The sequence below is a fragment of the Parasteatoda tepidariorum genome, chromosome 10, assembly GCF_982258835.1.
Source record: "Parasteatoda tepidariorum strain Cologne lab strain chromosome 10, Ptep-v5.0, whole genome shotgun sequence".
In the NCBI taxonomy this organism is placed as follows: Eukaryota; Metazoa; Arthropoda; class Arachnida; order Araneae; family Theridiidae; genus Parasteatoda; species Parasteatoda tepidariorum.
In genome coordinates, this window is record NC_141764.1 from 23,856,144 (window position 1) to 23,879,411 (window position 23,268).

At 28.9% G+C, this 23,268-nt stretch overlaps 1 protein-coding gene across 2 annotated transcripts in view; it reads right to left on the reverse strand.

Annotated features, from left to right (window-relative positions):
- The window catches only part of LOC107453886 (uncharacterized), a 158,509-nt gene that overhangs the window by 27,709 nt on the left and 107,532 nt on the right, over positions 1-23,268 (reverse strand). For both annotated transcript variants that reach the window (XM_071184266.2, XM_071184265.2), the window contains exons 2-4: positions 16,813-16,945; positions 14,029-14,174; positions 4,654-4,789 (exon numbers count right to left, since the gene is read on the reverse strand). In XM_071184266.2, the coding sequence (XP_071040367.2) occupies positions 4,654-4,789; positions 14,029-14,174; positions 16,813-16,945 (415 nt within the window). The remainder of the gene's footprint in view (positions 1-4,653; positions 4,790-14,028; positions 14,175-16,812; positions 16,946-23,268) is intronic.

Genomic DNA, 23,268 nt, shown 5'->3' on the forward strand with positions numbered 1-23,268 from the left:
TGATATTTCAATAAAAATTGGAAAATTCAACAAAACATCTGTCAAAACCTTATAAAATTGCAATGAACCCAATATAAGGAAAATGAATAAGCCCAATAAAATGCAATTTGAATCGAAACAAAAATTAATGGAGTAAGCACAGAAAGAAAAGGAAAAAAACAAATCACTTCTTCATTAAGCTTGAAAATCCTCAGATTTAGGTGCACAGAATTCTCTAATAGCAGTTAGATACTGTCTAAATTTATCATGAATAGAATCTGTGTACCTCCATTGCCACATAAATTCGGCGAAGTCCGAATGAAAAATGGCTTCTGTGGTACCGGACTGGCCGTGACATTTTTTTCTAAAGTCCCTTTTTATGACTGCCCCACATACCTTCGATCTCATTGACCAGAAGCAAAAATAACCTTACCAGTCGGTCCAACGTAGAACTAACAGACCTCTGAAATTACATATACCGTTGAACATTTAAAAAATAACGCTAAAATCTAAACCAATCAGAATCATGATTGGGTTTCAACATCGCCCAGCTTAGCAATCTACCGCGATCACAACTTGGCGAGAATCAAGGGGCACTCTCAAATATAGTCTACCCAAACTATACAATTTAGTTTACGAGAAAAAACGATCATTAGTATTAAAAAAAATCTCACTTATGTAAGTTTTCATACTTTATTGTACATATAGTGAAAGATAGATTTTATCTTAGAAATATAAAATTCGATATTTGAAAAGAATTATAAATTATCATTCTTTTTTATTTTCATTAAATTACAAAGATATATTTATTTTTCTTTTCATATTTTATATTAATATAATAAGAAACAGAAATCTTTTAAAATATTTCAAAATTTTAAAAACATTTCGGCTCGAATCTCTTAAATAAATAGTTTTTTAGGTAGTGTTTGTTCAGTATATTGCAAGGTATTTCATATGATTTTACAAAATATAGTTAAAGAATAGTGACTTCTTCAATATAGCTTAAAAGAAAATGCATGTTTAGATAGAAAATCGTAAAAGTAAAAAATTATGACGCTATTCTGAAACTTGAATGGTAAATCTATTCCCTTAATAAAGAAAACAAAATTATTCCTAAACAAATATTTATTTTGTTTGATTGCATATTTATTCACTTCGCACTTTTCTAAAAATTCCTATGTCGCTGTTTTGTAGATAGAAAAAAGGTACTTTAACTGACACTAAAAATAAAACTTAAAAGCATCTGAATTCACACAAAAAAAGAAAACTTTATTGAATAAAATTTCCACTTCTATTTATTTGCTCTTTAAAAATTAGATGTGTCAACTTTGCTTTTCCAGTTTGTTGTAAATTTTATCTCAGATATTCTCAGAATCGCAAAATATATTCTGAAAATATAACACATAAATATGCTGTTGTTACTTATTCCGCTTAAAATTAAGCAAATTTTTAAAGCCGAGAGTGCGTTTCTTGCTCTTTCAGTGACGCTATCTATGCCGAAGAATACGATTTCAGCCACACACATGCCACAGCCCGTTTTACTGTGAGGACCCTATCATACTCCATTCCATACATCGTAATTTTGACCTGAACCACATAACGTATACATGAATATTGTATGAAAAATGCAGTGGACCCGTTTAAGTCTGCTGTCAACCCGATAATTTCCGAACGGCAAAAGTGATTAGAAATTAAAAGCATAAAACTGAAGTATATAGGTATAGTAAAATTGTCATTAACTATTCAATAAAACTGCTTTCAGAGCTGCCTGACAGAAATATTTGGAGTTAGCATTCTTAATTCCAAAAACGGCACAAGATACGAGAAAAAAAGATGTTCACAAAGTTGCTCAACATTATCGATTTATTACCAAAAAAATTAAACGATACAAATGAAAAGTACAAACGCACATTTGTTTGATCATATCGAACAAAACTGCGTTTGTCGAAAATTAGTTGACAAGCAACGTTGACTGCAACTTTAGGCTGTTTATGACGAAGTTGCATCAGTCATAGCGTTTCTGAGTATCCCTGCGCAGGTACAAGCCGTTAAGGATGAACACCTAGTTCTTTAAACATAGTTTGGTTCATGTGCAACGTTTTGAGAATTGAGTTGTTTCGCTTGCTAAACGAGATTGCATCGTCATGTGATTTTGTTGCAAAAGTTGTAAGGACAGCGTGCACCAATAGAGACTTGAACAGAGGTCTTCTCATATCGTAATCAAGCATTCTAAGACAGGGCAACAATAAAAGATGCTCTGGATTGGGACATATACTATTTTATTTTCACGTTATGTGGTGTTACTATTTTGGCAATAACCAAACAAATATGCATTTTAAGCCTTATATTTTGAGATTACTGCAAAGAAGGTTTTCCTCTCTTACTAAATCGATCATGCTGCATAACTTTGACCTTTTTCCGCATTTTTCACAGTTTTCAAAAGAACTCCGAAATTTTCCACCAGGTGGCACTATAAATGGTTTTCTTAGGTAGTGCATGGCAATTTTATTATACCTAGATTCTATTTTATGACCCAGCCCGTACAGATTTAACTGCCATTGCCACTCAGAAATTATTGGGGTGACAACGGCTTTAGAGGGCACATGGTATAATGCTTAGAATCTCGAGAACATATATATTAAGTAAAATTCCATGTTTCAATACATTTGTAGTCTAATCAATTAGTGATTTATGTTGTGCCTCGAGATGAAATATTAAATAGTAAAAAATATTCTACTTGCTCATGTTTAAAATATCTAACTATTTTGTTTAGGTAGAACCTCTTTTTTCATAGCTGACCATTCGATATGTAATGCCTATACCTTCCAGTCGCAGTCCCAGTTGCCTTAGAAGTTGATTTCTCAGGAATTATTCATCCGATTTCATTTAGAATTTGTAGTTTGACACATAAAATAACATTCTTTAGAATGATGTAGAAATTTATAAACCTTACAATTCAATATTTTTCGGCTATTCTTAAATAAAATAACAAATAATAAAATATTCTTAAAATTTATTTTGTCCATGAAATTATTTTTGGATAAACGAATTTTATAATTTTGTAAGAAAATTTTTCATTTCACTTAAAAACAAAATTGGAGAAGGATAAATACTTAAAAAGAGAAATTAACAATAAAAGACCAAAAGAAAATCGGGCAGCTGGAGTCCCATTAACTTCTGGCACATATTAATTTCAAAAATGGCACGTTCTAACTTTATGTACTCCGTTTACGAGTTTTGGGGTATTACGGAATTTTTGTTTAACCCCTTAACGCACAGATTTTTTGAAAGAAAAAAACCGGCCAAAAGAGAAAAAAAAATTACGTAATTTTTTATGTATTTTCTTTTGGTGGATAATTTTAATATACTGCTCTTTTGTTCCATGGAAAAAGGATATATTTTATTCTTAAATAAATAAGTGTTATAGCTTACAATCCTATGTTAATGATAAATATCAATAAAACGATTTTTTTTCTTAGCTTTCACATTGTTATTTTCAATTCTCGATTATATTCGAGTATGAAAAAAATTATAACTGCATAAAATACAACGCCGCTCGAATTATCTAGAGGGTGCACAGTTTGTCCTGTCTAGCGAGCTCGAATTAACTCAGGCGCATATGTTAAAAGGGTTAAATGAATTATACACAAGTACCAAAACGTACACTAGTACTAAAAATTTTTGAAAAAATAAAGTACGATTGAAGGAATCAAAGATTGAAGGAAGGAAGGAGGTTAAAATCAAATTTAACAGTATCAAAAGTAGTTGAATTGACTGACGATGAAATTTGGAGATTTTTTCTATAATAGTAAACTTTTTAACTTGATGTTTTTTACGGAAATTAAATAAATTTTGGTGTTTTTAATATCAACCGTATCATTATTAATTTTAAAAGTTTGGACAACGTTTTTCTTTTTTTCTTGCTTCATTATTAATTTGAGGTTCCTACTGTGTCTACAGTTTTTATCTAACTTTCAGCAGTATTTTGAAAATATTTATTCAGGATGGTCTTTAGGGAGTTTCCTATTTATTAAAAGAAAAGTTGTTAAATCAAGCGCAAAAACTAGCAAGCATTATGTGAAAAAAAATATTTGCTGAAGATATAAGGTGTTTTGATTCTTTTTTTAAAAAAATTAATAACTTCATTGTTTGTAACAGTCACTAATATTTAAAAATTATTTTTTACATGCTGAATTTTCTCACAGCGCAATGCACTTTTGTTAAATATTTGTCTTTCTATGCAAATTAGTTTTCAACGTCAAGTAATTTTACAGTTCATTGCTCATAGCAGAAAACAATTTTAATATTCAATTATTTTACAATCCAATTTTAAAAATATCCTGACTTAATTATTTTTCTATTAACTTAAAGCGATTGTGTAAAGATACCTATACCTGTGGTTGGTTTGCAAGAGATTCTCAATACAATAAGAATTTAAGATATCACAGTATCTTCGGGATGTTTTTTTGAATTAAAGTAAAACAAATAATATTTTATTTGATTTGCATGCACAATAATAAAGCAACTTGCAATTTTTCTGTTGCTTTAATTGACAATCACTAATTTGTTTTCATTACGTGGTTTTAAGAATTGAAAATATTTTTTAAAAATTTTTCATCATAAAATATTTTTTTGATTTTTTTAGGAGTAATGAAATTCATAAATATCTCTTACCAGCAAGATCTTCTCAGTCTGTCTTGGACGCTCAGGTTGTCTTTTTTAGCTGCTTCTTGTTGTAAGAGATAACTGTCTGCGCATCTTCTGTAATCAGCACTCAAATTTCTATAACAACTTGCGTGGATTAGGTACTCTGAAAGAAACAAAACAAAGATAAGCATCTTCCCCCAAAATAAATTTTACATAGTATGAAACAAGAAAACATTATGAATAATACAGCGTGAATGGCGATTATCTTCCTATTTCTGACACGCTATTGTGCGAAAACAAATTATGTTGCTAATTTATGTTACTTGGTTATTGCAACAACAGCAAGATACAAAGTTTTTAGCTTTCTTTATGCTCAGTTTCTTAATTCACTAATCTGGACACGCATTCATAAGCATTTTTAAGAAAATATGTTTTTTGTTCTATTTTGTCTTTGGAGTAATGATCTTAAATATTAATCAAGGAGGAAGAAAGTATAAAACGATAAAAAACGATATTTAATAAATATATATTTAATAAACGATATTTAATAAATATATATTTAATAAACGATATGTAATAAACGATATTGAATAATATTAAAAACTTCATAAAACGATATTTAAATAAAGGCGGTAATCATTTTATATTTTCATTACAATGCTAGCCATTTTCTTTTTATGAAATGATATATTTATTTATTGTATCTCTATGTAACATAAAATCATAATGGTCTAACACCGTTTTCCATTGTTGTCTGCGCATTTCTATTGGCCGAAAAATCACGCGATTGGATCCAGTTTTCCCTCACTCATTTCAATTTTGCGTTGGTTGTCGTCAGCATAAAATTAACAAAAGTCGTAAAGGTATTCGCGATCACAACGAACTATAGGGGGCGTTGTTGTATGAGACTAATACCTGCGATTTCTATATGAACAGTCATTCAGTTACTCTAGAGACGTCGTTAATGTAGCACGTAGCTTTGCAACGTTCCTTCTTTATTGTGGCTAATTAAATTTAAAAAAGAAAAATGCTTGATATTCTTTCTTATGCAAATGAAAGCAAAATGGTATCTCTTTTTATTAGAGAAAGAATATCCAAAACACATCGGAAAAATATTTGTACATTAACAGAAAAAAATATGTATATTCTTATAAGAGTTAAAACCTAATGCCCGAAAAATAGTATTACTAAATTTACTGATATAACATGAAAGGCTCATTTAAACTTTACATTCTATAGTTTTAAGAATCATATTACTTCAAAAATTAAAATGAACAAAAAGTATACATAAGCCTCATAATTTTATGAAATTTAATTTTGTAAACAACAATTTTTATCAAAAAATTTCAAGTTTCAATAAAAATCATTATTTAGAAACTAAGAAACGTACAATAAAGAATGCTGACGAAACAAAAACAAAAAAAAAAAACAATTCTTTTTGGCGCCATTTTTAGTGCTGCGAAAATTCGTCTTTGGGATTTGCCAAAAACAAAACAAGATGCAATTTTATTTTTTCAGGAGGGAAATATTTCACCGAAAAAACGAAAATGTACCAATTCCCACAACATAAAACTTTATCTTGGTAAACGTAAGTTTTGGAAATGTTATTTCATTTGGAATATTATTTATCAGAGTTCATATGGCGATATGATTGTTTTGAATCTATGCTAAACTCTATATCGGCTCATTTTCCACCGAAAACCGATTGACTATTTTGATTTTAAATAAAGTGTTTTATTTTATGAATTGTCGCAAAAATTTTAAGTGTAGATTGGCGGCACTTAAAAACCGCCAAATCTGTAGCGGCTGTGGCGTTAATACGTAAGTACCGAATTTTTATTCCATACTTTTCTGAATCATATTACTTCAAACATTGGAATATACAAGAAGTATACATAAACACATAATGTTATACCATTTAATTTTTCAAAAAAAGTATTTTGAGAACAATTTTTATCAAAAAATTGTAAACTAAAAAACGGAAAATAAAGAATTCTTAGGATAAAAAAAACGATTTTAAGAATTCTTTACATTGAAATAAAAACTTTCATATTGTTTCTTTTTTTATTATTCTTATAATTCTTATTCAGACGTAAAAAACCATTCTGTAGAGAACCATCATCAAATGAAAAAAAAAATATTTACAAGCAAATTTTTTATTGTAAAAATCATTGCACTTACCTGATTTATAATTCCCGGAGAATTCCAAAATGATAAGTTCCTTGTTTGAAAACTTTATTCTCAAATAAAAGATACATAGTTTATTCCTTCATTACTTTTAGATAACATACTACATAGCAAAATTTTATAATTGATATGAATTTGAATATGTAGCTAAAAACAGAATAGCTGAATTCTAGTTGAACTTATTCTTTCAAAACTAAAAAATACTTACCAAGAAAACGATTAAAATTAATTAAGAATCAGCACAAATGGCACTATTTCAAGTAACTTGGATAATTTTTTATTGTTGTTTTCCGAATTATATGGATACAGAAATATATACTATTCTATAACGAATAAGAATATGCTATAACTATTACAATTCTGTATGTTCTGAATTCATATTTATTCACTTGAATGACGAAAGCAATGTTGACTTCACTTTAATTCGTAATGAATTGAAGACAGAAGAAATGCATTTTACCTTAATACACACATCTGTAACAGTATCCGAAATCGGAAGTCATCAGTTGCAAGTTTGTTGATAATAGAAATTAAAAATTATCGAGGAATTTTTCTTCAAATGTTTGGCGTGTTCTGTTCCTGAAAGATTTACTAATATTCTGGAGATTTTTTTCAAGTTCTTCGGCCTTTTCCTTAGGGAAATTTTGTTTCTTATTTGCTGCTAAAAAATGGCGTCTGATTCAGTCAATGATTTTGATGGAACTAAATGAAAACGTATAAATTAATGTCTGATATTTACAGGCTCCCTCTAGACGGCGTACTCGAGCGTTGCGATCGCGAATTGTTCTCCTTTAAATATTTTTGTATCCCTAATTTAAAGCTATTTTGCAGTACTGCTATTATTAGCGAAAACATTAAATTATGGTTGCGAACTCATCAAATTTGTTTGTACAATATAATATAATAAAAATATCAATGTTATTTTAAAATATGATTACTTCGAAAAATCACTTCTGTTCACCAAGAGATCTAAATGTTTCGAATACTAAGAGATAGTAATATTTGGACGTGGGAAGTAGAGGCACAAGCGTAAGCATACAGAATTCCATTTAGTATATATATGTTAAGCGAATAATTTTAACTTAAGTAGAAAAACTGTTTTCTACCAAGAAAAGACAATTATTGCGAAGCAATCATGGGGGTTAGTGAGCGGTAGCGAACAGGGGGCTCAGCCCCCTAGTAACAAAATAATATATTGCTCTTCATCCAAACTTTAGCTAGTGTCAAGTAATGTGACCATTGTTCGTTTTATTTAGGTTAAGAAAAAAAAACATTTTAATGACAGTAGTTAGTAAGTACATGGTATGTTTTTAATTGTAACTTTTTGTTCCAAACCGGTTTAACTGTTTCGACGGAGCCTCGATTTCTTTCATATGGATATACGAGTTATTTTATCGTGACGTACGCAAGGAATCTGTCTTCTATTTCTTCAGCACTCTAAGATTCAGCCATCAGAACAACTTTTAGTTTACATATAATTAATCGGTAAACTATACATTCCGTTACTTCTTTTCGAAGTTTTGTAGAGACAAAAAATATACAGTACAATTGGAATAAGCTACTAATTATTATTATTTTTTTTGTCGTATGCCTGTTTAGGCAGTGGGGTTGCGATTGTTCCTAATTTTCAGTGGCGTCATCTATGGCCAGGAATTCGAATTCTGCCACGCCATTTACACAACCACAACCCGTTTATAGGGCGGGACACATTCACACACAAAGGAGAAAGGACATAGAACACACAGAGAGAAAGAAACATCCTTGCCTTGCCCGGGATTCGAACCCAGGACCTTTCTGATGCAAGGACAGTTCCCTGCCCCCGACACAGGCCGGTCGGCATAAGCTACTAATATCATATATAATAGATACAGTATAATAGAGAAAATTAGTAAAATAAGAGTTATTGATGATATAATTATGTGAAGTGAGCTGGAAAATGCTATAATGCAAATTAAATTAAATTGCAACTTTCAACTTTAACATATTATAATGTTCATTGACGAAATAAATTCAGTTTTTAAAAATAGAATTTGTGTTATATTTCTTATTATACGAGAAACAAATGTTAATTTGATTAACTTTTAGCTCTTAAATTACTATTTTTGTTGTTTTTATTGAAAAATATTGTTAATACAAAACTGTATTTTTTTTTACAATCAATATTAAAAGTAAAAACTTTTAAAGGTATTTATGCAGAAACGAAAATTTAGAATAGCTTGAATTACCTCTATTTACGAATGTAATAAGACGATTCTAATAAGTCTAATCTTCTAATTTTAATAAGAATATCTTTCGAATCTAATAAGTCCGACATTTTTTTTATTTATAAAAATAGATCTTTTTTATCACTTTAGCAACAATATTTTCTTGAAAAATATTGTTTTCCAATGAAAAAAAACCTATAAATTATGGCATTTTTTCCCGTTAAGTAAACACGTTAATTTTATTTTGCAACACATATTTAATATTAGTAGCAATGAAAATGTAGAAAAAAATTACAAACGAAAAATAAAAACATTACATTTTATTTATTTTTTTCTATTTTTAAAATTATAAACTTGAGACACGAGCTTGTAGACTTAGACAAAAGATATTTTTCAGATTTGGCGAAACAACTCCGTTTAATATTTTACCATCTGTATCTCCTTAAAAACTATTTTTTGGCAAATTAAAAAAAAATAATAATCCGTTGAAATGTTCTGTTAATACGCTATGTACAAATGAATTTTATAAATTTTTTAAATTACAATTAATGTTAATAACAAAAAACTTTCAGATAACTTTCCAGCACAAACACAAATTACACGCATTCTCTCTATTTTTCTCTATTTTATGATTGCTGTGAGTCCTTAAGACTCAACCTATCGCACATCATTACAGTTTTATAGCCTCACATATAAGTTTCTAATAGCTTTATCTCGCAGAAGCACTCAAATTTATTGCTACTCATTCCTTTTTTTCGAAAGGAGAAAGTAAAACGATAATATTTCTTTCGAAATATGACTGCTCTTCAGAATAAAGATTAGAATGTCTAGAAAAAAACAGTTTTAAATAAATTGTTCGAAATTCGTTTCGTATATTCTTTATGTGATCGCTTGCTATAAAATCTCTTTTTCTGCCTTAAAAATGGTAATATGGAGAGAAAAAAATGAACAGAAAACTCTAGCCATTACTTTTTTTTCTTCTTTTTTTTGCATTGTGAACTGTTAGAAAGTTTAAAGAGTGGTCAACCATTAAGTTGCTCTAATTTAAGGCAGCTTTAATATTGTGGTAATAGGAACCATGTTATTTTACGTTTTAGCTAGATTACACAATATGTTTAGCACAATACGAATGCTTGATTCAATTTAACAGATGGTAAGTGAGTGTAGTTAATTCAAAATATTCTAAAACCAGTTCGGAATATTGAAAACTTCCGTTACATCTCTCCGCTTATGTTTGCAAAACGATGAGTAAATAGACTTTTAATATTCTAAGATGTATTATTGAAATAATATTGAAATTTGAACATAATTTTATCGCATCTAAGTTTTTTTGTAATCTTATAAATTAAAAAAGAGCGTGGCCCATAAACCAATTTTAAAGTAATTAATGTTTCGATATAAATGAAATTTAGACAGTGCCATGTTTTCAGTGTTAATTTCAGTCTTTTTTTTTTATGCTTCCAATTAAAATTGAATTAAATTACAAGTTGAATGACAAATAACTTAAATCAAATTATAAGGTATACAAGTACAATAACAAAGGATGCCAGGTTTTTAAAACTGAAACGTAAAAACAATTTGGAATAACCCAGAAGATTTCTTACGAATTTTAAACACTAGCGCCATCTGTGTTTTCTTTTTACTACTAAGCATCCACAACCAGTAACATAGCAACAAAAATTCACATTGCTAATGCTAATAACACCAATATCATGGTTGGAGACGTGGTGGCTCAAAAGATAGAGCTTTCGTCTCCCAATGAGGTGAGCAGAGTTCGAATCCCAGCCGTGGCAGGTCGATACGAATTCCACACCCGGCTCTCACCGACAACAGTGCTGACGCAAAATATCCTTAGTGGTAGACGGATCATGGGTTAGAGTCCCCTTGCCATCAGGCTAACCATGGGAGGTTTTCGTGGTTTTCCTGTTTATGTAACGCAAGTGCGTGTGAATTCCATCAAAAATTCCTCAAATGGAGGCAAATTTCTCGCAATACTCGATCCAGGAGTTTTCTTGTCTTCTAGGTTGGGTATAAATTACAAGGCTACGGAAACATTGGTAGCCGTAAACTCAAAATTTAGTCGGCTGTTCAACGACGGTTATAAAATAATATGGTTCAATATTTAATTAATCTACGATAAAGTGCACGTTGTAATCTAATTAAAAAATTGAATACTTCATAATAATTAAATTAAATTGATCAGGAATGGAATATTTTGCTGTGATTATTTCTTTGTTTCCATAGCCATCCCTAAAAATTATGCATTATGGAGTATTATAATTTAATCCAGTTTGATTGTATAAATCATATAACTCAGAAGTGGTAGAAAAAAAAGCTTAACGTATTTCAAATATTTTTATTACGGATTTATATAAAAAAAAATACATTAATTAACAGTGAATAAATCAACATATTTCACACAGAAGTATAAATAAGATTTCAAAAGAAGTTCCCTCGTTAGATACAGTTAGCTCCAAGTACAATTGATAAAAAGTTAACCCTTGGTTCTGGTACATTAGATAATTTTAAAAAAAATGTATACAAGGTTATCCTTGGTATCAGCCCTTAATGTATATTTTCAGAATCCATAACAAAAGAAAGCCCAAATATTAGGGATTACAAATATTTAAATGAGAAAAAAATGATATCGAAATCTATGGAACGGCATCATATTAAAATTAGAATCAGCTTGATGAAACTTTGGAGCATCTCTATTTATTGCTTTTTAACACATTTCGGAAATCAAACGGGTTTTTCAGCTTTCTGTCCTCAAAATGCATACATAAAAAGACGACACCTCGTAAGTATACAGTCTTGATTTCAATTTCGTGTATAATTCTAAAAATATATTTTGAGGTCAGTCATTACAGAGCACCCTTTACAATGACTTTTCGCATCTCGCCAATTAGGCAGAAGAGCTGCGATTGTTCTTGTTTTCCAGTGGCGCCATCTATGGCCAAGAGTTCGACTTCTGCCTCACTCATACGTCACACCCGTTTACTGGGAGGACCCATTCATGCATCCATTCATTCATCCACAGATCGTAATTTAGACCTGAATCAGAGAATGATCAATCTCCAATCCAGTACCCGCAGAGGTAATGATTTGTTATGGGAACATGGAGGACTTTGAGACTCGACAGATTTAACATGCATCAGTCACCATTTACAACACGGTCTTCGGCCGGCAGGGATCGAACCTACAACCCCTTGCGCATGGGCCCAGTGCCCTACCAACCAGGCTATCCCGGCCCAGTCGCATTCGTGATTTTATTATTTATTAGTTTCTTATACTTTACTGTCTAGTAATGGATGGCAAACTTTGGCATGCATTTTGTCATAGATTTTCACAATGTGTTTATGAATCTTAATTTTTCAATACAATTTTTTCCATGGATTCTTATTTTTATTTATTTATTTTCTTTAGATTTGTTTGACAATTAAAAATATTTTTTCGATAGAACAAAAACAATTCTTCTTGGTTTCCTTATTACAATATTTCCATATTATAATATAATTGCTTATCATAACATATACCGCCAAGTTTCGTAATGAAACAATAGAACGCTTTAGTTGCTTGGTTAATAGTTTTTTCACTTTTAAAAGCATGAAAAGGCTTCAAATAAAGTGCTCATTTTATTTTAAATTGTACATGGGGAAAAAAGAGAAAAAGAATGATGCCTGAATCAAAATTGGAAAAAATTTTCATTCTGTGCGATATATTTTATTCTGTCAATACAAATTTTCTATTGAAAATGATAATGGCTACACTGTTTCGCATTGACAACTATCCACGACTAATTAAATTGAACAAAAGAATGTATACTTCAAAGGCTTGTTTCCTTAGTTTTAAACTTTTTTATTTTGTTTCGAGTCTAGTGAAAGAAGATTGATGATTTTCTGCACTCAAAGGTTCCCTCTTTACATCGTAAAACATTTTGCTGAGAAAACAAATTGACTTATTTAAAACTTGTAAAATGATAAGTGACAGTGGAAGCAGTGAGGATAAAGCCTAAACATTTCAGACAGAAACAGCAGCAACAAAAAGGTTTAACTCTTTATCTCATTTTGTTTTTCGTTGTTTTAAGTACATAGTTTTTTTCCGTTCAATAGAGATAGCGATTTTATTAAATATTTTTTTAACAAACGGGATAAGGCAAAATGAGGCATCATCAACTACTAAAGCTTAGAAAATATGACTCAATTAAGAAATTAAGAATCAACGAATCATTAAATTAACGAATCAACACATTAACAAATCAATATATCGGCAAATCGTTGAACCAGAAAAATCAATGAATCAGAGAATCAATAAATCATTTTATAGTTTAATCTGGTGAATCAAATTAGTGTCTTTTTGAAAAAAGCGGTCGTTATGCATTACATAAAAAAACTAACATTAAGAAAACTATTAACTGCAGAATGAAGGAGATTAATATTTAAGTTAATACAAATACAGAAAGTTAGCTACAAGATAGATAGATAGATAGAAAAAATTATAAATGGATTATTAATGTTCTCCGTGAGAGTGGGAAAATTAAATAAACAAATTTTTGATTGAAATTCTCACTGCAACCGAAAAAGAGAAAGGCCTAAATAAATAAAAAAAGCAATAATAGGTTCTCTGATTCGACTCTAAGAAGAGGTATATGATGATTATATACTAAAAACAGTGATTAAAAAACATCCTATTAGTTACGCAATAGTATTATTCAGAGTAATAATTTTATTTTTAAATTTTAAAACCTTTTTTCATTTTCTTTTATTCTCTTTCTTTCATTTTCTTTTAATTTTATTTTTATTATTTTTGTGGCAAGAGAACGCTTTTGGACATATTGCATTACAGGCTTCAAGTTGTACGAGGAAAACTTTGTGTTTAGAATTAGCGTCAATTGTAGCTCACAATATGTTATTTCAGCAAATAATTAAAAATATACCCAACATACATGTTTAAGAGGAATTTTCAAATCTCAAGTAGAGAAGGAATTTTCAAAAACTTCCAGCACTCTTACCTTTTCGAAATTTGGAATCTTCTGTGCATAAATCTGTGAGCAGACTTTGTGCGCCTTTTGTCATCTGTCTGTACAAGTCTATTTGCCCGCTATCGAAGCACCGACTTGTGAAACTATTAACGCATTGCATGGCTTCTTGTAAGTGGCTGCAATAAAATAGAAGTTCAATAAATGCAACATTTTAAAATCAATTGGTTCTAATTAGTATTTATCACTCACATAACATCACTAACATTATAATGATTGATCAATTAAGCGAAATTGATTATTGTGTGAAAAAACTTATTGATATTGATCAAAACATAATGATCATATACATGTAATATAAAATTCCTCATAAAGAGTCTTTCTATATTAACTGATAAGCTTAAACAGATGTTTCTTATCAAGTTTAAGATACAGAAATCGGTCTCTCACAAAGAGTCATAAAAAACCAAGATAAACCAGATAACGCCAGATAAAAGATTATTTTCTGAAGTTAATGGGCAATAATTCGTCGATGAAGTACGCATTAAGATAGTCCCAAAAACTTCCCAGTGGCAGAGTGGAGCTATCCTTTTAGCGAATCAAATTCTCTAAATTTTATCAAATGAATGATGCTTCATTAAGATAAGAATATCCTTGCAACCACCTCCCTTTCAGAACCTTTCTTTAAATATCAAGCTCACCGAGAATTCGTGGCTTTTTCTTATAGTTTTATGGCTAGATAAATCTGGGCCGATTCCCAACATTCCTGCTGTGGAAACCCAGTAATGTAAACGATGCAAAACTCCAAACAATGTTTTCAATACTCAATATAACGTAATAAAATGCCTTTTTATCTAAATCAGCCTAAGTATCTTAAATTATCTAGCCTTTAAAGGCATATCATTACATACACAATAATAATAAATTTCTAATGATAACATTTATCAACAGCAATATACTGATCAATTCATAATGCTTAATATTAATCAACTACATTTCGCAGGGTCCATGCTAGGGATTTCGAATTATTGACCAATAAATTAGCTAAATATCAAAAGTATTCGCCAAATGTTAATCTTTAACAATTAATATTTATTTTTCTTTGCACTGGAAAAAATCATTCGCTCTAATATTTTCACCAAAACACAATTTTATTCACCTAATTTACGATCCCATTTGGCGAGGTAGAGAATGCTTAACGCGAGCCCCTGATTTTGTCAAATTTATAATTATTATTATTTTTCAACTATATTACATTGATTAAAAATAATATTCACAATTCATAAAGAATTACACTAATTGTTCAGGATTACATTGATTGATTAGAAATTACATTTACAATTCATAAGGAATAATTGATCAATTTTCTAACATAATTATTGCTAAACTATTTACTGTTGATTAATGTATATTAAATCTAACAACAGCAAAAAAATTTGAGGTTGTCTGTAAAGTCTAAGTTCCTTTGAAATCACACAAAAAAGCGAAATGTGGCATCCAATTTTATTTATTTTTATAAATTCTAAAGCATTTTACTTTCCTAAAAATTTAGCATAGTGCAATAAAATGTATAGTTATTAAATAAACGTTGACTTTACAATGCTTAAAAACTTCTAAATTCTTCACGCGAAAATTCAAAACTTCAAAAAGAAGAAAAATTGATTTCATGTAATTTTAGAAATGTCAAAAAAAATTTCTAAATTATTCATTTGAGTTACAACAATTGATAAAAAAAACTGTTCTAAAATTCCATCAAATATTTTTCATAGGTTTAATTTTATTAATACTTCCTTTTGAAAAGTCAGCTTAAACTGTAACCATTCCTCTAAGATTAAAGCTCAAAGTTGACTTTTATTAGAAAATTTAAAAACTTCGATCCTCGATCCTAGTTTAATTACAAATTATTTCGATAAAAATGAAATCATAATTTCGAGCAAACATTTCAATTACATGTAATAAATGAAGCACAAAAATTCTTCCATTTAGACGAAATTTGCTTAAGCGTAACTTTCAAATAATGACTAGAGTTAGACAATCCTTAATATCTATTAGTTCTTTAATATCAATTTTAAGGTATCCCCATTTTTTTTTTAATTTTGTGTAAAGTACCATTAATCTGAAAAATAGCATATTAAGCATTTATTGCTCTTTTTATGCTATATTTTAATCTCTTCCACCCCCAAAATAATTAAATGAGCGTAACAGTAAAGTTACAGTAGGAGAGAGAATTGCATTTTAGACTGTATGTATTTTGGACCAGTATAAATATTGGCTCTCCTAAAACAAAATTTCTGCATTCAGCATGTGTGGTTGATTTCTTTTAATGACAAGTAATATCTGCTGTGTTTTAGTACATTTAATGAATTGCAGGCATTTTCTAGAAAACTTTATTTTCTTTCTGAGTAATTTTTTCAATCCCTTTGATTGGAAAATTCTTTAAAACCTGCGTTTAAAAGCGGAACTAATCTAGATGAGTACCAAAAACTAAATATTTATCAGATGAAATACCAATGTTTTTTTAAAAAAGAAATCGTTTTTATTAAGCTTGACAAATTCAAAAAAGTGCATGCTTGTTGTATTTTGGACAGGACCAAGAAAACTGGAAAATTCTTCTAAACTTAATTGCTGTTTACAACCACTTTGCAAAATTGTTTTCAAATTGGCAAGAATGCAAACGTATTATTTCCGCAAAATTTTTTAAATGTACAAAAGAAATAAAAAGCTAAAATTGGTTCAAGATACAAGACTCACCTACAAGTAATCCAAAGGCTGAGGAGGGAAAAAATTAACACAGAAAATTCTAAAATGATTGCTTACTGGCATGTTTGGCTGAGTTCTTCTTCTGTTTGTGCAAATGCTAAATCTTGGTTATTTGTGAAAACTTTTAATTCTTCCATGCAAGACATGAGATCCTTTTCATTACAGTTTGGGGCGGAAATAACTGAAGAAGCTAAAAAACAAGCAAAAAAAGGATGTTACTTACAGTCACATAATTTTATTTGTTTATTAACTATTCGTTTAAGGAATAATCCAATGAATAATAAAATGTAATCCAATGTAATCACAGCGTATTAGCCATTTTAAATTCGCAACATGTGTGTTTGTTTGTATTAAATGTACTTTGCAATTAGATATTAGTGCTGGAGAGTTTAGTCGCAGATAATTCAAAAACAATCTGCCACAAGATTTCAAATTATCCTTGTTTTAATTTTTAAAAAAAAACAATTGTATATATGTTTATATTTATTTATTTATTTGTGTACATCTGCAGTTTTCTACAATTCCGCATATGAGAAATTGAACTTTCAATATTGTTAACTTTAATCAATGATTTTATATCTATGACTATACCTATGATATTTTCTATTTATATGATATATCTGTCTATGATACTTTATTTTTATAAAGTATCATAGTATCACATTATGGGTGATATTCTCATATTTTGTTGGTGGGAAAACACACACTTTATTTGCTTCTTTGCATTTTGTAAATAATCATCACAATAAAAGAAATATTAATAATAACTTTTATTTTTATAAAGTTTTTTTTTCCAATAACTTCTGCACTATATTATAATGCTTACATTAAATGAAAAAATTTTTGATTTCATACTGTTTGAAAACATCTTTTATCTAAATACCTTATTTTTACCAAGTGAATGTTTTTGTGTTTATTATTTGGTGTTAAAGTATTAATGATTAAAATGTTTTAAAACACGATTCATTGTGTATATCAAGGTTGCAAAAAATGCTTACTTTTTTCTAAAAGAGTTAGGCTGACTAGTCTTCATTAATTTATTATAATTTCTTGCATTATACTGTATACATTTAGCATACTTATGTTCAAACTTTTTATTTTAACAAAAACTATTAAGTAAAATTTATGTTAAATGTCTAATATTGCAGAAAACTTATATATCTTGTAAGTTAAGTAGTTCATGCAATGGAAATTATCATTACTACAAACTATATGAATTACAGTTTGACAAAAAAATATATATTTGTTTTCACATCTTTAAATAAGTTAAAGCTTTTTTTTGATATATCTGCTCTAAACTTGTTCAAAAAAAAATTTTTTTTATTTTTTTGCAAGGGCGTGGAAAGTTGGTAATTTTGTTTTGCTCATATATATATATGCAGCATTAAGAACGATAATTTCTAATTAGTTCCAAGATTAAAATTATTATTTTGTTAAACAATTTTAAGTTTAAAGCTGATCTTCCGAATTGTTTCTATAGTCCAAAATTGCTATACTGCATTACTCCAAACATTCTGTCATGTTGCTACAATTAACTAACACCATTGTGTTCCTTTCATTTTATCAAATTTTTCGACGAAATATTTATAAAATATTTCTCCAAAAACTGTGTTTTGTGTGTAAAGTTTTTTTTTTTTAATTTTTTTATCCTGTCCTTTTAAAGTGGTTTAAACAAATAAGGTATTTACTGCCCCCAAGCAACCTGATAGTAACAGACTAGGGTCAAGGAACACAGAACCTATTTTTCCCACCCTGGAAGTTAATGCCCCACCATTACTAAGAATTTCGCTGTGGAAATGAATTTCTAAATCTCCAAACAGCTTTCTAATGTATTTTGGAGTAAAGTGTTAAGTTTTAGCAGTGATTTTCCAGTAATTAAAGAACTTTCAAATTAACCATTTTTTGTTTAAAAAAGCATTAACAGAGGCAATTGTAAAATGTAATTCTTCACTTGAACTAAATAATATATAGTTTAATAAATTACTGAATTTGTTAAAATTACTCCTTTTGTATATTAAAGATACTGTTTGTGTTAAAAGGCATAGTATTTTTACTGTTTTAATAAATGAGAAATTAAAAATTACATAACTGAAACTAATGGAATTGTGTTTCTGAACTACAAAGTTCTTGCAAAATATTCTGAAGAGGAATGAAAATTGCAGCTAAGGAAGGAGCAAGAAAAAAATGAGAGAGGAAAATAAAATTCTGATGATAAGTAAATAAACAGAAAGTATAGTGCAACTTTTAAGAGAACTTCACCTGACAACAGGCACGTGTCGTGGCAAGTACTGTGGTTATGAGAAAAAGTCATTTCAAATAGGGGTGTTTTGTGAATAGTTTTGTCTTGATTTCAGATCACCGGGGGTAAACCAATTGACACCTTTATTTCTCCATTGTTCCCCCATTAGAAATGTGCTCTTACTTGTTACCATAGCAGCCGACAACACCAGACTAAAAGCCTGGAGGAGTTCTCCTCTGAGCCACACAAAAAATAATTTTATGTTTTGTTTATAACTTACTGCTGGCTTCAATGTAAGATTTAGCTAGGATAAAAAAATTTATGAAATACTATTCTAATTCAGATTTGTGCTGTATATGTATGTAATTTTGTCGTGTAATATGCGACTAAAATTTGTAAAATAGATTTTCTTATATCTAAATATTTGGATGTACTCAATCGATATATATTTAGTAGAAATTCCATGAAAATAATAAACAGTTTTAATACTTTTTTTTTTACATTTTATTTAACTCTGTATTTTATCTAGTCAGTATTGCTTCGTTTTAGAAATCTACTGTTGGTTGAAACATTTTAATATTATTGTCCGGCATATTTTTTTTCATATGCTAAAATAGTTATTTGTTTTCCAGGTACATTGCAGTGAAGAGGTGATACTAACAGCGGGGTGGAAGAAGTTATGAATAGATATATTTCTGATCTGTGGCGATGTGTTATAATTGTAAATCTGTATATTGTATGATAGTTGTAAAATAAATAAAACTTAATAAATCTTATTTGATTTAATGTTTTTCTCTGTATTTAAAATTATTAAGTTAACTGCTCTTCTGGATTAAAAATTGTAATTTTTACGAACATATGACTTAGAAAAATTGTAATTTTTGTAAGTAAACAAATCAAATGGTAAATTTGGTTAATATATATATATTTTTTTACTTCGTGTGTGTGTTAAAGTAAATTTTAGTTAAATTTTTCAAGCTAAAAACTAAAAAATATGCATTTAAAAAAAAATAACCCAAAAGCATTCTAGAAGAGTAGATAATTTCAAGCAAGCAATTTGGAAGCATGGATTTAAGGAGAGCAATAGACTTCTTAATTATTAATTTGAACTAAAAAAAATAATATTTTTTCCATAGGGGTTTGGAAAATCATGTAAGTATTGAGTAATTTTTTCTCCTACCAATTCTTTATATTACAAACTTTTAGGCATGAAAAATTTTAAAAATTCCTGAGAGACATGAAACTAGTATGTTGCTGTGAAGAGGTAGTAAGATTTGCATTCCATATTCGTTGAGTTATAATTTGAATTGTAAAAATTTATAAAAAGTGTGAGATTAAAAACAAAAAGCTTTTTCTAGGATTCTTAAGAAAAAGCATTAATATTGGCTGTTTTGCGTTGTTTTAGTTTGATAAGAATTAAAAGTTTTTTTTAAATAAAAAATAAATGCTATATTTTTTAGTGTAATTAGTGCAGCGTAAACATTAAAATACGGAATGGTTTCTTCCCTTCTTAGTTAAAAAAATTAAAATTACGTTAAAATTGAAATTAATTTAGTTAAATTTACGCGAAAAATTTATTAATTCACCTAACTCAAAATAAGCGTTAAAAATATTGATAATAATACGTAAATTGTACGGATTAAATCCGTTTGTATTTTGGTTAAAATAACGTTAAATGTGCGTTATTTTAATAAAAATAAGCGTTAAAAACACGTAAATATTCATGGTGAAAGAAACGAATTTATAGAACCAAAAATAAACGTAAATAGTTGGTGAGAAAAGCGTAAAATATGCGTTAAAAAAGAAACCTGCTTGGTTAAAATCACGTGAAAAATTGGTCACGAAATTCACCTTGGTCAAAATTAAGGCAAAAATCCGTCATTTTTACGTTAAAAACAGCCCAAATATTAACGTTTTTTTAACTAATTCTAAGCTACCACTTGAATCGTAAATAAAACGCTTTGAAAAAACGTTTTTTTGCTCTAAACCTTGTGGCATTTTAACGTTATTTTCACGTAATTAATACTTATCTCTGCTGCATGGGTATGATGTTTTTGTTACTAATGTTAAGGGGATATTTTAATTATCGACTATGTCAACCTTCATCTATCAAAAGGTACCTCTGGATAGAATAAAGTTAACATGTCTTATATACTAGTGAAATGGTATTTAGTTTTTATAGTGGTATTTACACCACATTACTCCCCTTTCAGAATTTTATCTGTGACAGAATTCGATGAACGATTACCACTAGTTGATTCATGCTGTTTATTTATTTCTATAATTTTTGCTCATATTTTTTCTAAATGTATTATTATTTTTTTTTAACTTTTGTTATAGCATTTCGCTAATTTTCTTTATTTTTCATTGTTTATTACCGGGAGATTTTTATTTACTTCACTGGATCTTTTTTTTCTTTGAGCAGTTATTTTAAGCAAATCAACTGTTTTTATTGTGGACCATCCATCATATTGGCAAGTTCGTATCCCGTCCGGGTCACCATTGAGGGGATATTTTATTTATCGACTATGTCAACCTTCATCTATCAAAAGGTACCTCAAGATAGAATCAAGTTAACATGTCTAATATACTAGTGATTCGGTATTTAATATTTGTAGTGGTAGTTACGCCACAATGCCACTTGCCAATACCAGCAAACTTGCTATGTGAAACCAAGCGATTTTTAAAGCAGAAGATGCATTTCTTGTGTTTCAGTATGTCCATCTACGGCCAAGAGTACGACTTCGTTCGCCCACACGTCACAACCCGTTTTACAGAGAGGATCTATTCATAGTCCATTCATTCATCCACAGATCGTAATTTTGAACTGAACCAAAGACCGATGAAACTGTAATTCAGTACCTCCATGGTATTGATTCATTATGGGAATTTAGAGAACTTCGTAACCCCTAGTGCATCAGTCCACATTTAATGTACAGAGATTCTTCGGCAAGCTGAAATAGAACTCCTAATTTCATGAACATGCGTTTATACCACTTTGAATTTAAGATCTCTTTTTGAATAGCAATAATGATCGTTTCAATATGAAACTCGTTTTTATAGTAATCAACTTTAAAAAACAGGGTGGAGCAATGAAACAAAAAAAATGGGAAAACAATTTTGAATATAATTTTATTAAAATAGATTAAGTATGAAAGTAGACTTATATTAATAAATAAATTTAATTTGTTTCAAAATATCTGCCTTCTGCAGCAATAACGAGGCGCAAATGCCTGCAAGTAATGCTAAAACTGATCTGAAATAAACATGTTTATTAATTTCTTATTACTGATAGCGTCATAAGGCAATATTAAAAATTCAACGTAACACAATTTAAGCATCAGTTTCTTAAATAAAAATAAAACTGTACCGAATTAAATGTGTTTAATAATTTCTTATTACTGATAACGTCATTAGCAATACTGAAAATTCAACGTAACATAATTTAAGCATCAGACTAATAGATAAAAGTAAAGCTGCACTGAAATAAACATGCTTATTAATTTCTTATTACTGATAACGTCATAAGGCAATATTAAAAATTCAACGTAACACAATTTAAGCATCAGTTTTTTAAATAAAAATAAAACTGCACCGAATTAAATGTGTTTAATAATTTCTTATTACTGATAACGTCATTAGCAATACTGAAAATTCAACGTAACACAATTTAAGCATCAGACTAATAGATAAAAGTAAAGCTGCACTGAAATAAACATGCTTATTAATTTCTTATTACTGATAACGTCATAAGGCAATGCTAAAAATTCAACGTAACACAATTTAAGTGTCCGATTTATAAATAAAAATAAAACTGCACCGAATTAAATGTGTTTAATAATTTCTTATTACTGATAACGTCATTAGCAATACTGAAAATTCAACGTAACATAATTTAAGCATCAGACTAATAGATAAAAGTAAAGCTGCACTGAAATAAACATGCTTATTAATTTCTTATTACTGATAACGTCATAAGGCAATGCTGAAAATTCAACGTAACACAATTTAAGTGTCCGATTTATAAATAAAAATAAAACTGCACCGAATTAAATGTGTTTAATAATTTCTTATTACTGATAACGTCATTAGCAATACTGAAAATTCAACGTAACACAATTTAAGCATCAGACTAATAGATAAAAGTAAAGCTGCACTGAAATAAACATGCTTATTAATTTCTTATTACTGATAACGTCATAAGGCAATGCTGAAAATTCAACGTAACACAATTTAAGTGTCCGATTTATAAATAAAAATAAAACTGCACCGAA